Source organism: Dufourea novaeangliae, unplaced genomic scaffold (genome assembly GCF_001272555.1).
Source record: "Dufourea novaeangliae isolate 0120121106 unplaced genomic scaffold, ASM127255v1 scaffold347, whole genome shotgun sequence".
NCBI classification, from domain to species: domain Eukaryota; kingdom Metazoa; phylum Arthropoda; class Insecta; order Hymenoptera; family Halictidae; genus Dufourea; species Dufourea novaeangliae.
Genome location: NW_015374222.1, coordinates 1,556 through 15,117, shown reverse-complemented (window position 1 = coordinate 15,117; position 13,562 = coordinate 1,556). Strand labels below are relative to the sequence as shown.

The 13,562-nt window shown below is 45.9% G+C and overlaps 1 protein-coding gene across 1 annotated transcript; it reads left to right on the top strand.

Annotated features, from left to right (window-relative positions):
- Positions 1–7,427: 7,427 nt before the first annotated feature.
- On the top strand, positions 7,428–12,183 carry LOC107192383 (synaptic vesicle glycoprotein 2B-like). Its single transcript, XM_015581616.1, has 12 exons — positions 7,428–7,470; positions 7,576–7,638; positions 8,122–8,283; positions 8,778–8,940; positions 9,017–9,138; positions 9,217–9,455; positions 10,629–10,798; positions 10,903–11,077; positions 11,158–11,275; positions 11,438–11,597; positions 11,782–11,909; positions 11,974–12,183. Exons 1-12 carry the CDS (start codon positions 7,428–7,430, stop codon positions 12,045–12,047), a joined length of 1,617 nt encoding a protein of 538 aa, XP_015437102.1. The 3' UTR covers positions 12,048–12,183.
- The last annotated feature ends 1,379 nt before the right edge of the window (positions 12,184–13,562 follow it).

The following is a 13,562-nucleotide window of genomic DNA, read 5'->3' as shown; positions in this document are numbered from 1 at the left end:
TCGCGAATTTGCTATCGCTGCGATCGATCGAACGGTAAATATTATTTTTTATAGAGGACGTGGCCCGCCGATTGTGCGAATTCGCGCGATAGCAGAGTCGCGATCGACTCGTGGTAACCAACGATTTCGTCGTCGTCGTCGTCGTCGCGACGGACCGATCTCGGATGTCTCGCTTAGGATACGTAATAATCGAGCGTAGCCAAAAGTAATCTTGTTATCTGGAGTAGACGCGTTCAACAGCATTTTAGATGAGCGAAACGAAGAGTATTTCGCCGGTTCGAGACCATGTACGAGCGTTCTTTGCCGCTTAAGATCGTTTTCGCTTCTTCACGACCAAGTACCACCGTCGACGCAAGTGAAATTTCACACGTCTCATCTGGTCTCGAATCCGTCGAAATACTTTGTCCGTAGTACAGGTAGCATAGCAAAACAGAATAATCGCTTATGAGAAGCATGCCGACTAATAATAGTATGTAGAATGCGTAGTTTGCTTTTCTCTTAGTTTTGTCTCGATCCAATGGTTCTTGTTATCTCCAGACGATACGAAATACTATTTCCCGTTCAATAATCCCGTACCCCCGTTTCATTCGTATCTCGTTGTAATCGATGTGCTAGTCACTAGAAAAACACATATAACGATATACCGGTAGAAATGTGTCTGCATCTTATCTTTACTATTCGCGCAAAACGGATAATTAACCGTAATTGTATCAGTCTTTAAAAAATACGAAAGGAACATTCGTATTCAAAGCTATGGCTGTGATCCTAATTAATCGTGGAACGGTTCGTAAGAAATATATATACATATACACTATATTATATATACATACATATATATATATATATATATATATATATATACATACAATAAATAGGTTAACGACGCCATGTAGCGACAAGCGACGCGATATTTTGCCAAATCGTTGCGTTCCGCGGACTTGAGTTTCTATTCCCCGATGGATTCGTTTGCCAGGCTAATTCTCCGCTCGAAGGAACGCGTCGCGTTTTCCTCTTCGGTGCTAAATGGTGTAAGCAGTCAGTCCTTTCAAATGAATCGCCGGATTTCGCGATTCTCCCAAAGTCTAACCGGTCGTTTCGCCGAACTTGAAATCAAAAGGCCGCGGGGCTTATATGTATACATACTACGTCTTTCGCGACAGTTAACGTTACGAGAATCAAAGTTCGCTTCAGGTCTATGTATAATCGCTCAACGTGAAAAGTGTCCGAAGAAGTTGCGAAACGATGCACGCCGCAATATACGGTTTCGCCCGCGTAAAAACCTCCGTTATTGAAAAACCTCGAAATTTTTCCGTTTTCACAATTACATTATCCCGCCCGACGAAGACGATCGGAGAGGAACCTCTCTCCTTCCATATTCTATCCTTTCCTACTTCCACCTTCATATTTCTCTGTGCGTGTAGGTATTCGTTTTCGTTTTTCTCTTCCTGTTCCTCGTGTATATTCGAAAACATTTACCGCCGACGGCGAAACGATCCCGCGAGCATCGTTCGTTCTCGACGAGAACAACGGATTCCGGTGTCGTCCGTGCAGAACCGTGGATATGATGGTCGCGTCGATCAAAGTTGTCGGAATCGAGCGAAGCAAAAATCGAGTTACGGAAACTGGTGCGCGACAAACGCATTAGTGTATTTTCACTACTACAGTCCTGTCTACAGTCAATTCGTTTTGTATCTACACCTAATCTATGTATCTATTGATATAATTTATGCCGAAATAAATGTTACATTTACGCACAACGGGACAACTGTGGTCTGATTCAATTGTTTCTCGTCCCCCACCATTTTCCATTTCCGTAACGTGTCGCGGCCGTGAGTGTCATCGATGTGTGATTATCGTACACGTGTTGCGTCGATACGAGTTACCGAAGCGAACGTTTAAATCCTTTCCTTTTTTACATCTGCCCGATAACAGACATTCGTATCGACGATGACGCACTCGAGATGTTCGGATACTTCACCCATTTTCGTTCCATTATCGTTCGAAGAAATCCCTCCGCATCAGATCTGATGGATAAAGATCGGCCGTGATTTTTCAACGGTGAAAACGTACACTTATACACTCTCGGTGCAACGATGTTCACCCTTTCGGAACGTCCACGATTTAATTGTCGGGGACGTCGCGTCGTCCAATTATCGGCCGTTTCGAAGCGAGTATCTAATTAACGCCGAAACGCCGCCGATGGCGTTTAAGCGCGTGCTCGCGTTCACGCGCGTTTGCAAGTACATACACCGGCACCGGGCGACGCTTCCGAAATTTCGCCACTTTGTATGCAACGGGCCGACTCGGGCCTCCATTCTGCCTCGAAATAACTTCGTTTCAATAGCGGCTAATTTAATTGTCTCGAGATAATATCGTATAGCCCGCGGTGAATATCAAACGAAGCGTCGAAGCTAGGTATAGTCGGAGCGGGACCGACGAGGATTCGTCGTCGAGTTACTGGGTGGTGGGCAACGATTCCTTCGTTGGGAGCGTTTCAACGTGATCCGTTGGAAAAGCAGAAAGTTGTAAATTCAACGGGGAAACCTTCTTCTCTTCGTGTTCATACCCAGATAGCACGTGCCGCCTAGAAGACGGCTTAAAGACGCCTTAGACCTAAAACAGCCGTAAAATGTGCGTTTTCAAGGCGTCATGGGTATATTCTTTCAACGAGGTGGTTCGTCGTTTCGTTGTGCCAGCCGCGTGGTTTTCGTAACGAGGGCGACGTGACGTGTATCTCTTTCTCTATCCGTTGCAAAGAAGTAAACGACTGCTCGCCGTAACAACGAAGGGAAGGAAACGCGACGGTTTAACTGGTTTCAGCTTATCTCCGAGTTTCCTCGTATTTAAGGAAAACACGAGCAGAACCCACGAGATCGTTAGGAAAGTTTGCCGAGAAGCACAATGTAGCCGCTCGACTACCGAGCAACAACGGTAAATACAGTTTGCCGACAGTTTGGTATCTCTCTTAGTGTTCTTCGTCGCTGCGATTTCGTCGTGTATCATCCTCGTTCCCTTTCGTTCTTCTCGGTGGCGCGATCTTTTGGATACACGGAATCTTCTCATGATCCAGCATACAGACGATAAACGCTCGTTTATAGACAACCGGGTCGTGTCCGTTCCGTGTCCCAGATCCGAATTGTTTATCGTATTTTCATATGTAACATTTTATACCAGACCTATCCGACTATATACGATTACGCAGCGACGAAACTCTTGCCACCGTCGACGTCTAATGGATTCGTCGCGACGTCGCGCGACACTTATTCAAATTGCTCGTTTCTGTTCGACCGTGGGACGGCCGACAGGGCGAAGGGAGCCGAAGAGGGACGAAAACACGGTTGGCTGCTCGGCTCCCCGTGTCGTCTCGAGAGCGTCAAACTACATAATTATCGGTTAATCGCTCGATAAATTCTGCGTCGAATTAATTGAGAGGCTAAGAGAATTCATATCGAACCGTTGCACGAGAATCGGGATTCGTAACGGACGATAAACCCGCGGTTTCAATGCGTGTGCTCTCGGGAATCCTTCGTCGAGCATCTCGAAAAGCGTTCATCGATCCAAACGACGAGGCCTGGTTTTCTCGCCGCGCTTCCGTCCGTTCGAGAGGAGAAATTCGTCGGTTCGATCGACGGTTATCGTCTACGCTCGAAGAAACGAGGAGCACCCGGGAGGCTGCGTCGAGTAGCGAGGAAAATTGTACGGCGAAGTGTGGGTGGCCGTTCGATGACGGAGTCGACTCTAATCGCGTTCCGCCTCGTTAAAGTTCGTCACGCGTTGGCGCCACCCAAAGGGCGCGTTAACGAAGCCTCGGGGCGTAAGATAAATTTCGCAGGCACGAGGACAAGGGGGTGGAATTGTTTCCGTTCACGGGGGCGGAATTAGCCGGCCGTCGGTACAGCCTCGGATCGAACTCCGCCGGTCAGAAACGCTGCGAAGCAACGTTCTCGTGGGAACGTTAGATCGCGATAGAGCTGTTACCGGCGAACAGTGCTCCAGAATCAAACTTCAGCAGATCAAAGGGTTGAATACAAATTTCGTTTATGTTCCAAAATACCAGATTTGTTCCATGCTTTATCGTTGTCCCCAGATCTATTCTGCCCTCCTTAGCTTGATTGTCCGATAACTAACATATTCAGACAACCGAGAAAAATGAGGTTTTATAAGTTTTCTCTGGAGAGGATCTCTAAAATTAGTAAAAAATTCTTTCTTCGTCTGCTTCTGCTTAAATAAAGTTAAAAGTTTCAACATTTTTCATTTCTCGAGCTAAATTGGGCGTAAGAGCTGCTAAATTTATATTTCAGGCCACTGTGCGGCGGTCGAAAAGAAACGAGCGAACGGCCAAAAAGAAAGCCTCACCGGCAGCATCTCCAGAAAAACCTGTGAACTCTGCAGAATCGAGCCGAGTCGCATCGACGCGATTCGTTCGATCAATCAGGACGATTCAGAATCGTCAGGTTCTCAGCAGGCAAGAACCGGCGACGACCTGTCGCGAAAGAAGCTAATCGATTTCAACCACTCGTGGTTGCTGTCTCTCTCTGTCACCCTCTTTCCGTTCCACGACGCAATTTAATTAACGCTTCCGGGGAAACGCGAGGCAGTGGGAAAAAGGACTTCTCTTCCGCGCTTCTTTTTTTTTTTTTCATTGTAATCCTCGCCTCTGGAATATTCCCGAATACTCGAGCCGACCCCCGGTCTTTTTCTCGAGCACGGTTCATCTAGGAGAATCAAGCGCGGCGAAAGCTTTTACTGGGGAAACAAGGCGCAGGAAAAAAACAACGAAGAAACGAACAAGGGAGCCCGTTGGAAACCCGTAGACTGCGTCGTGACCGCGAGTACGAAACAGAATTTCGAAACTCGAACCTTCGAACCTCGGGGCTATCCGAAAAGGGGGCAAGGAAGACCTTCTTCTCCCCGACGAAAGAATCAAAGTTTCTCATTCGCGGACTTCCGTTTCTCCTACTTCCTCGAGCGTAGCACTTGCAAAGTTAGATGAACGGACAAGGGAAACGCGAAACTGGAACGAGTCGCCGTTACGTAGGTATATTGTATCGATTGGAACCGAAGAAAACCGTGGTGTTTTTTCGTCGAATCGACGACGGAACGGGCCAAGTCTCGAGACCGATTTCCCGCGGTCTTGTGAATTACGAGCGATACAAAACCGCGTGCTTGGTCTTCCCGTGAAATCCGACGAATCGGGGCAAAGACGCGGACTTCACGGAGAAGAGAACAGCACTCGAGACCGCAGTCGTAAATTAACCCTACCGTTCACGATAACGACGCCGCGGGTGACGAATGGTCGAGCATCGGAAAGGGCGGGATTGTCACAGACGGATTTTGTCTTTGTGCCATTAGCTTTTGACACGGCAACGGAGTCTCATAGTCTGTCCATATTTGCATAAATTGGGGCCAAACGCCCAGAGAATAGCTCGCTCGAGCCAGAGTGGGATTAAGATTTTAATAATAATAATTTCTTTCCACGGGACAAAAGCCCATTGAATTACAAAACATGACGCAAGTGAAAGGTCTCAAAAAATACATTATGAATAACTAGCTTACTATTTTTACCACCGTAGTGATGGATACGTTTACGTTCAGAGTAAAAAAAATCAATTTAGTTGGCTATAATTGTTCACTTGCGTACAAATTCTATTTATCGGGTCGCTATTGTTAAATCTGGATGTGTACCGTGAAGGTCCAGTGCCGTGAACTTTGCATTACCTCTTCGACTGTTAACAATTATCTGTACAAAATAAATATAATAACTATGGTCCGGTTTACTTCTATATTTAGTGCGATTTCTGATTAGTTTCAAAGGGGAAACAATAAACAAACTTCATTCGATTATTTTTTGTCAAAGGACGATGTTCTGTACGAACAAGGTATACCTCAAAACGATCTTTTGCCATCGATTCAGTCGCTGCGATTCTGAAACCGAGCGCGTGCAGTCAGAACGAAAAAAAAAAACGAAAAAATGCGTCACGGCCAAGAGTAGCGAACGGAAACAGCGTGCACCAAGATTAGTTCCTAGGACAACTGGTGTCTGGCCACGTGTGTACTCGTTAACGAATGGGCGGAATAAGGAGCGGCGCAGAAACTCGTCTAAAATTGCAAATAGACTCGAGAGAGATTTTTTTTTTCTCGATCTCGTTTAACGATTCGATAACTCGAAGGTCGTCTGACTAGCTTCGAACGTCGCGTTTTTCGTCCATCTGGTTTCGTTCCGTACGTTCGTACGTTTGTATCTAAACTAGGGCAAAGTTTGGCGACACGCGGCTGTGGCCCGAAGGCTCGGACAAACTAATTTCAGCGAGATGTCCGTAGTAGTGCACACACCGCGAAATGCTTTCCGGGCACTCTGCAGTTTCTGTTCGTCTACTGAAATCGACCATTCCGACGTAAACCTTTGTTATCACGCTCTCGCCTGGAGATCTATTATAAGCTCTTGGTTTCTCGCAAAAATTTAAGACCACAGAGCCTAACATTAGGCGCACGATAACGACGTGTGCTATCACGCGCGCGTGCATTATTAATGACACACCCCCCGCGCGTTCAGTTTTCATTTGTAATGGTAATTTGATCAATCAGAATTCCAACGATCGAACCAGTTTTCGAGCTCGACGCGCGACCGATCTCGCCCCCTTCTATTCCAGCGGAAGCTTATAGATTATAGACACACTCGAGATATTAGATCACGAACGAGATCGCGGACTCAGTTCTCCGTGTGCGGTTGTTCCCAGAAGACGACGCGAGTTCGCGAGTCGCGTAAAACGCCGACGCGATACCCGATATTCGCATCCGGCTTGTACCTCTCGAGAAACGAAATCCCGTATCTTATCTAGCGCGAGAGGATTCGCGTGAAAGTTTTCCGGTAATTACCGGCGCACAGCGTCGTGGCGGGACCGTGTGTGACTTGTCGTCGCCTTATCAAACCTTCGGGACTCGTAGCGATTCTTTCTATCGATGCAAATCGGTTTCCAAGTGTGGATCACCGCGTGTCACCGCTAGACCCGTTTCGTTGCTACGAAGGACCGAGGGCAATTGAATCGTTTGACCCATTTTTATTGGCAAGTTCGCGACGCTCCGCGAATGGGAACCTCGCCAGCCAGGCGAACGGGCTGCTGCTAGTTACTCGGTAGTCGTGTGAATCGTTTCGGAAAATGTGTTAGCGGTTTCGCGCTCGTTCCGACTCACGGCGATCGTTTTGTTCAGACAGGGGACCGAGGGCCCGCGAAGACTACACATATATACTATTATACACCGTCCCATCGCGGCAAGATTCGTCCGAACGCGACGCGCACCCTCGAACGGTCCGAAAAACGAGATTCCGCGAGCTCTCCTTCGGAACCTGGTTCTTCCAGCACCGACAAAAAAAAGAGTTACGAATTAATCATTGTCGTTAACGGTCGACTAATTTTCTCGGGAGTGCAATGACAGATGGAAGGAACAGCGACAAGATCGCGACGATAAACGGTGAGAATTTTCGATGATGGTGTTTGCGTAACCGGTGACGTTGCGCAACGCGTGACGGCCAAAGCGCGCGCTTGCTTTCTCGTCAAGACCGACGTAACATTTCAGTAAGATGCGACGACGTCGACGACGACGGCCCCGCGGACCTCGAGAGGGCGTTATCGAAGACAGGTTAGTCCGCTAATACCCACGTTTCTCCTATATCTAGACAGAGCCAGAGTGTATTGAGTCACGCTTCTCGAACTTTAGAGGAGAGAAAATCAAAGGCGTGAAAACCTTGTAATTTTTTTTTAAACTTACTAAAGAGCTCTAAAAAAAACAATTATCAATAATTTCTTATTATTTCTTAACAAGAAATTGGGTCACTACGCAATACTTATGTAGAAATAGTGAACTTTGGATTAATTCCTCTATGTGGAGCTTAATATCATTTTTATACTATTATATTAAAATCTAAACGATTTGGAACGAAATAATTTTTACAATCTGATAGTGTGAAAAATGTCATTTTTTTTAAAAGTTGACTGGAGCAGACACTCTTGCTCTGGATTCCAAATATTCTCGATGATAGTAAGCACGTTAGAAGAGCCCGCGATATGTACTGCGGTTGGTATTTTTACCGCGACCGCTTTGGGATGTGATTCTCGTCCGCAGGTTTCGGCGCGTTCAACGTGTTGCTTCTCCTGGCAGCGTTGCCGGTCGCCTGGACCGGGATCTTCGACACGACCACGACCGCCTTCGTTCTGGCTTCGGCCGAGTGCGATCTTGCTCTCACGTTTTTTCGTAAAGGCGTTCTGGTGGCGTTCCCCTTCGTAGGTAGAGTATTTGAAACTCAAAGATTTGCGTTCTCCTTGTCTTACTCATAAGCGATACAGTAAATCCTCAATGAGTGTTCGAAAGTTCCCTCGGCACTGACAATTAAACATTTCGTAAACTAATGGCCATATGAAATAAATATCATTGACTTCGGATTTCCAAGCTCTATCACTGTGTGCTACACCTCATTAAATGGCTTTAAAACTATTATGATATCGATTTGGGTTCTTGAAACAATTGTGAAGAATCTTTATTCTGAGTAACTTTTATAAAAAATCTGTTCTATAATCGTCAATTTGTCGGTTCTATATAGGTTTCAAAACGATTACAGAACCGATTCTAATAACGATTGTACAGGTTCTTCAGAACTGTTTCAATCGGAATCTTCATACAACAATTTGAAACAGTTATTTTCGGATCCGTTTGAAGCCCTGCTTCGAACACTCATTGAGAATTTACTGTAATGTTACATACATCCTTCCGACTGCGTGCAGGCACAATTCTAACCAGTTTCCTGTGGGACCATGTCACCCCTTACGTCGGGGCGAGGAATCTGTTCGTTCTCGGGCTTCTGGTGGACACCGTTCTAAACATTCTCAGCAGCGTCGTCGATTCGTACCATGTGTTCCTAACGATCAAATTCCTCAGCGGTGTTCTGTGAGTATCGAGCCTCTCCGACCCCTGCCCAGAGCCTGTGTGCCCCCGCTCCAATCACGAGATGCACTGTTTTCAGCGTCGGTGGTCCGTTCTCGATGGTGTTGCAGTACTTGTCGGAATTTCATTCGGCGCAGTACAAAGCGAGCTACGCCAGATGGGCAGGTCTAGCCGTGAACGCGGCGATTGTCGTACCAGCAGGTAAGCTGCTTCTCAACTCGTTCAATCTCATTCGCCGTATCTCGTCGGGTCCGAAAAATAGCGTCTAAGCGTTCGTAGTCGTTGCTTTTTCGGTTTTGCCGCAACCCTGGATCGTTGAAATCTTCTATCGGCAGTACAACGCCTGGCGACTTTACCTGCTGATCTGCTCCGTCGTTCCGTTGATCGGTCTCCTCACGGCCTGCACGTTACCGCAATCGCCCAAGTATCTCGTGGATATCGGCAGGCCTGACCAAGCCTTGGAACTCCTTCGAAGGATGTATACCATCAACAAGTGGAAGTCGGCCGATTCGTATCCGGTAAGATTCGATATACACAGTGCCCCAAACAGGTGAGACAATCCGCAACATGTATATTCCCCGTGTAAATAGAAATCGAAAAATCCTTTACCGTTTTGTGATCCGAAGCTCCATTTGCGAGATAGTAGCAGTTAAATGAACCCCAATCAGCTGAGCGGTTGGCCTTGTCTCTCCTTGATTGTATCCGCGCGTACGTGTGGCCCACCGCTCAGCTGATTGGAGTTCGTTTAACTACTAATATCTCGGAAATGAAGCCTCGGATTACAAAACGGTAGATGATTTTTTGATTTGTATTTTCACGAGGAATATACATGTTACGGATTGTCCCATATTTTTGGGACACCCTGTATAGACGCGCGAACGATCGTTTATCGACTCGTCGGCCAAACCGTGGCCCCGACATTTCCGTCAACCTTTCCCCGTGGTTCGTTAGCCGGACCGAATTTTCCAGGGTATATACTCTGTGACGCGCGCGATATAACGCCGCGCTTTGCACCTATTGCACGACAGATGCGACCGGAGAAACGACCATACGGGTGACTGGACCCGCGGAAACATGATTGGGACGCAAACGAGCGATGAGAAGTATTTTTCGAGGGATATTTTTCGAACTTATCGAGATATCGGAGGCGCAACGCCTAGAATGCGTATAATTCACTCGGGAATCGTACCGGTTATACATCGTCGCTCTAGTTCTTATATAAGTGTTCTATCTCCACTGGTTTATCAACTGAGAGAACTGAGTGTAATATTATAGTATCAAACCTGAAGAAAAAAACCTTTCAAAGTTTTGGAGTTGGACTAGAAAGAACAATTGTTTTCTAGGTTGAATTTTCTTTATATTATGGTGAATTTGAATTCTTTGGACCAATGCGACGCACGTAGATTGATTAACTAAATTTTCCTGAAAAATTGAGTTAGAACAGTTAACCCTTTAACGCCCAGCATTGCACCACTCGTTTTAAAAGTGTGTAAAATTCTGTCGCCGGTTAATATGCAACTTTTCTCAGCAAGGATCCGTAGTTTGACCGATGTGAAGAACATCCCCAAGTTTCCAGTTGAGAAATTCAAGTATTCCGTCTTTAAGGGCTGGGCTTTAAAGGGTTAAGAACTCGGGAGGGTGACGACATGTAAGCAGGTTCATTCCCGGAACGTTCTCTCCGTTCGTTACAGATAAAAGCGATCCTCGGATGGCGGAACGCGCAGCTATCGCGTCGGTCTTTTCTCAAGGAGAATTCCGAGAAAATACGGCTCGCCTCCTACAACGCGAAACTATTGTTCTCCGCGCCGTATCTGCGCGCCGTCTCCCTTCTCGGTATCCTACAATTCGGCAGCTCGTTGGCGTAAGTTCTACCATCCCCGATTTCAATTACGGTACAACGATCCGAAAGGATCGTTCCCGCGAATTGCGCGGCGCCGCCTTCTTTCACCGGCTTCATTCCCGCAGATTCAACACGATGAGGCTTTGGGTGCCGCACCTTTTTATTATTTTGAACAACTTCGACAACGAGTCATGGACCGAGAACAGAGCGCCGACCATGACGGAGATGTTGAATCGTCGAAATTCGGTGCCCGCCAAAGAATACTTGAGCTGCCCGTACTTCGAAGATATCTGCATTAAGGTAAGGAGTTTAGGGACTAGCAGTTCGGCCAATGTGTGTTCACCAATTACTGGTACACGTTGTTTATTTTTCATTTTCAGTGGACAATCAAAGCGATGGTGTATCAAAACTCCGCCATCATCGCGTTCTCGACGGTGGTCGTAGCGTTTCTCGCTGGAACGATAACCAACTCCGATTGCCGAAAGAAGACACTGTTACGTAAGAGTCTATATTATTCGACTCGGGTTCATCTTGTCCTAAAATTTCGGTATCGAGCTTGCGCTTGTCCACCGTTTTCCCTAGGGATCCGTCGGTGGGAGCCCATTTCGTTTCGTTTCGTTGACCGAGGTTCATCGAAGAACAACCGTTTTGACGTTGCAGTTGTCGGTCTTCTGATATCCGTGGGTAGCTGCTTCGGAATCAACTGGGCACAGGCTCCTCCCTACATGCTGACGTTGGCTGCAGCAATTATCGTCACGTCGAGAGTGGCGCTAAACATCGTAACCGCGGTCAATGTCGACGTCATCCCTGTTCCATTAAGGTAATGCATCCGTTTCTAAACATCTCGTCGTCCATCCGGCAACGGACTCACTGCCACTTTTCTTTCTATCCCCATCCCCCTTCCCTCACCCCCCTTACCCTGAATTTTCTCTTCCACGAGTCGTCTTTGCGCATCCATGTCCACCAATACAGTGAATAACTCGTTCAAATCATTCGTCGGACAGAGCTACCAACGGTACCGTGCTCACGACCCTCGGGAATGTTGGAGCTATTCTCGGAAATATCATCTTTTCGACCTTGTTGGACCTAGAGCCCATCGCCGCGTTCATTGGTCTGGGTTGTCTGATGCTTGGTAAGCCTTTCTCGATGTACATGTAACTTTCAAAGTCGAATTTTTAACCCCCGTCTCTGTTTAGCTTGCTCCATCGTGTCCTTCGCGCTACCAAGACCCGTCAAGGCGTTACAGGTTCTCGACGGAACTAAAGCGTGACCCGTGATAACGAGAAAGTTGTGCCGATGTCAAAATCAACGAGAAAACAACCCCAACATCTCTCTTTCCCGCAACAACCAAGTGTAGAAGGAGTTTCGCTGCATCTGCTCGACGATGGAACCGTCCGAATAACATGACGCATGAACTTTCTGGCAAGAAAACGATTCTATAATCGTTTCTGCAATATTTACCAATTGACTATAAATACATATTTGTAAATATACCACGGTAACGATGTTCGTTGATGCTTTTACGCGTTCAAGCGAATCAAGCTTCCGATGGTAATTTTCCTTATCTGTACCTTAATAAGCTGAATTATACAAAATCCAATTAACCGTATTCGCCAACCGATTCGCGGAACGTTAATAATGCGGTTGCAATGGTAAACGGACGAAGCTGTTCGCCGTCCAACCAGTTGCGTAATTCGAATCATTGCATCAGAATCGAAGGTTAAATTTGATGTCGTTCGATCAACATTGCGCCAACGCGAGAAGATAAAAGGGAAGTATGGCTTCTGAAACTAGGAAGGTGTATATACTTTTTTAAAGTTCCCTGGATTAATATCTTTGACGCAAACTAACGAGAACACGAATACACCAAAGAAAACATAAATAATTTTTCCTTTCACTGAACTATTTTTTTATCGTGCGGTATCACGTATTTTCTTATGTATTTTATAATGTATATGTATTGTAATAAAATTTTAATACAAATGTACGCAGAAATTGTGAATAAAAATTGCTTTCAACGGTGTCAAATCATATCTATTATCGATCATAGCTATCCAGTAGATAGGGGAACTCTTAATTATTGTTTGTAAGCATAGGATAGCAATGACGAACAACATATATGGCGGCATCTGCGACGAAAACTTCAAGTTATTTGTAAATTAATATCATGCCATTGTTACGTGATGGCCCCACATTATTTCTTTCAAGTCATCTTATAAATTGTGCAGTAGCAACACGATAGCACAATCTTCTCGCGGGAGCATGATAACACTAGCGAAACATAAGGCTAAACTTAACATCCCTTGCTTTCTCCTAAGCTAGATTTTGTGGGGTCTATAGACCCCATTATGTATCATTTTAGTGTCACTACTCGATAATACTGATAAAAGCACGAATTCAGGCATAGACAAAGTATGGAATAGACTTGTCATTTTATGGGACTTTATGTCTCATGTTCTGAAATACCGATCGTCCAAACAGTCAGAGATTTTCTGCTGCCCTCTACTCCTATACCTCGTGTGTGGTTTTATTCTTATACTCTACGATATGAGAACGGTGAATTCGTGAGTTACAGTAGAAGCCCAATAATTGAAGGTCCGTTAATTGATCACTAGGAACGCCCCTCGCTCAAAATATTCCTCGACAACTGCGCGCCCCCCACTCTATCGCCTAACAAAACAGGAGCGGAATACATGGTGTCGAATATTTATCATCACAGAATGTGAGCGGTGTAAATAATATTGCTTTAATAAAATGTTTCAATACTGGCAGCTAGCCAGTAAAA

What these genes read in the sequence shown, in the direction of transcription:
- LOC107192383 (XM_015581616.1), top strand. Translation starts at nt 7,428, where the DNA reads ATGACAGATGGAAGGAACAGCGACAAGATCGCGACGATAAACG. An exon ending in GTCATCCCTGTTCCATTAAG is followed by an intron (nt 11,598 to 11,781) that starts GTAATGCATCCG and finishes TTCGTCGGACAG; the next exon opens with AGCTACCAACGGTACCGTGC. An exon ending in TCTGGGTTGTCTGATGCTTG is followed by an intron (nt 11,910 to 11,973) that starts GTAAGCCTTTCT and finishes GTCTCTGTTTAG; the next exon opens with CTTGCTCCATCGTGTCCTTC.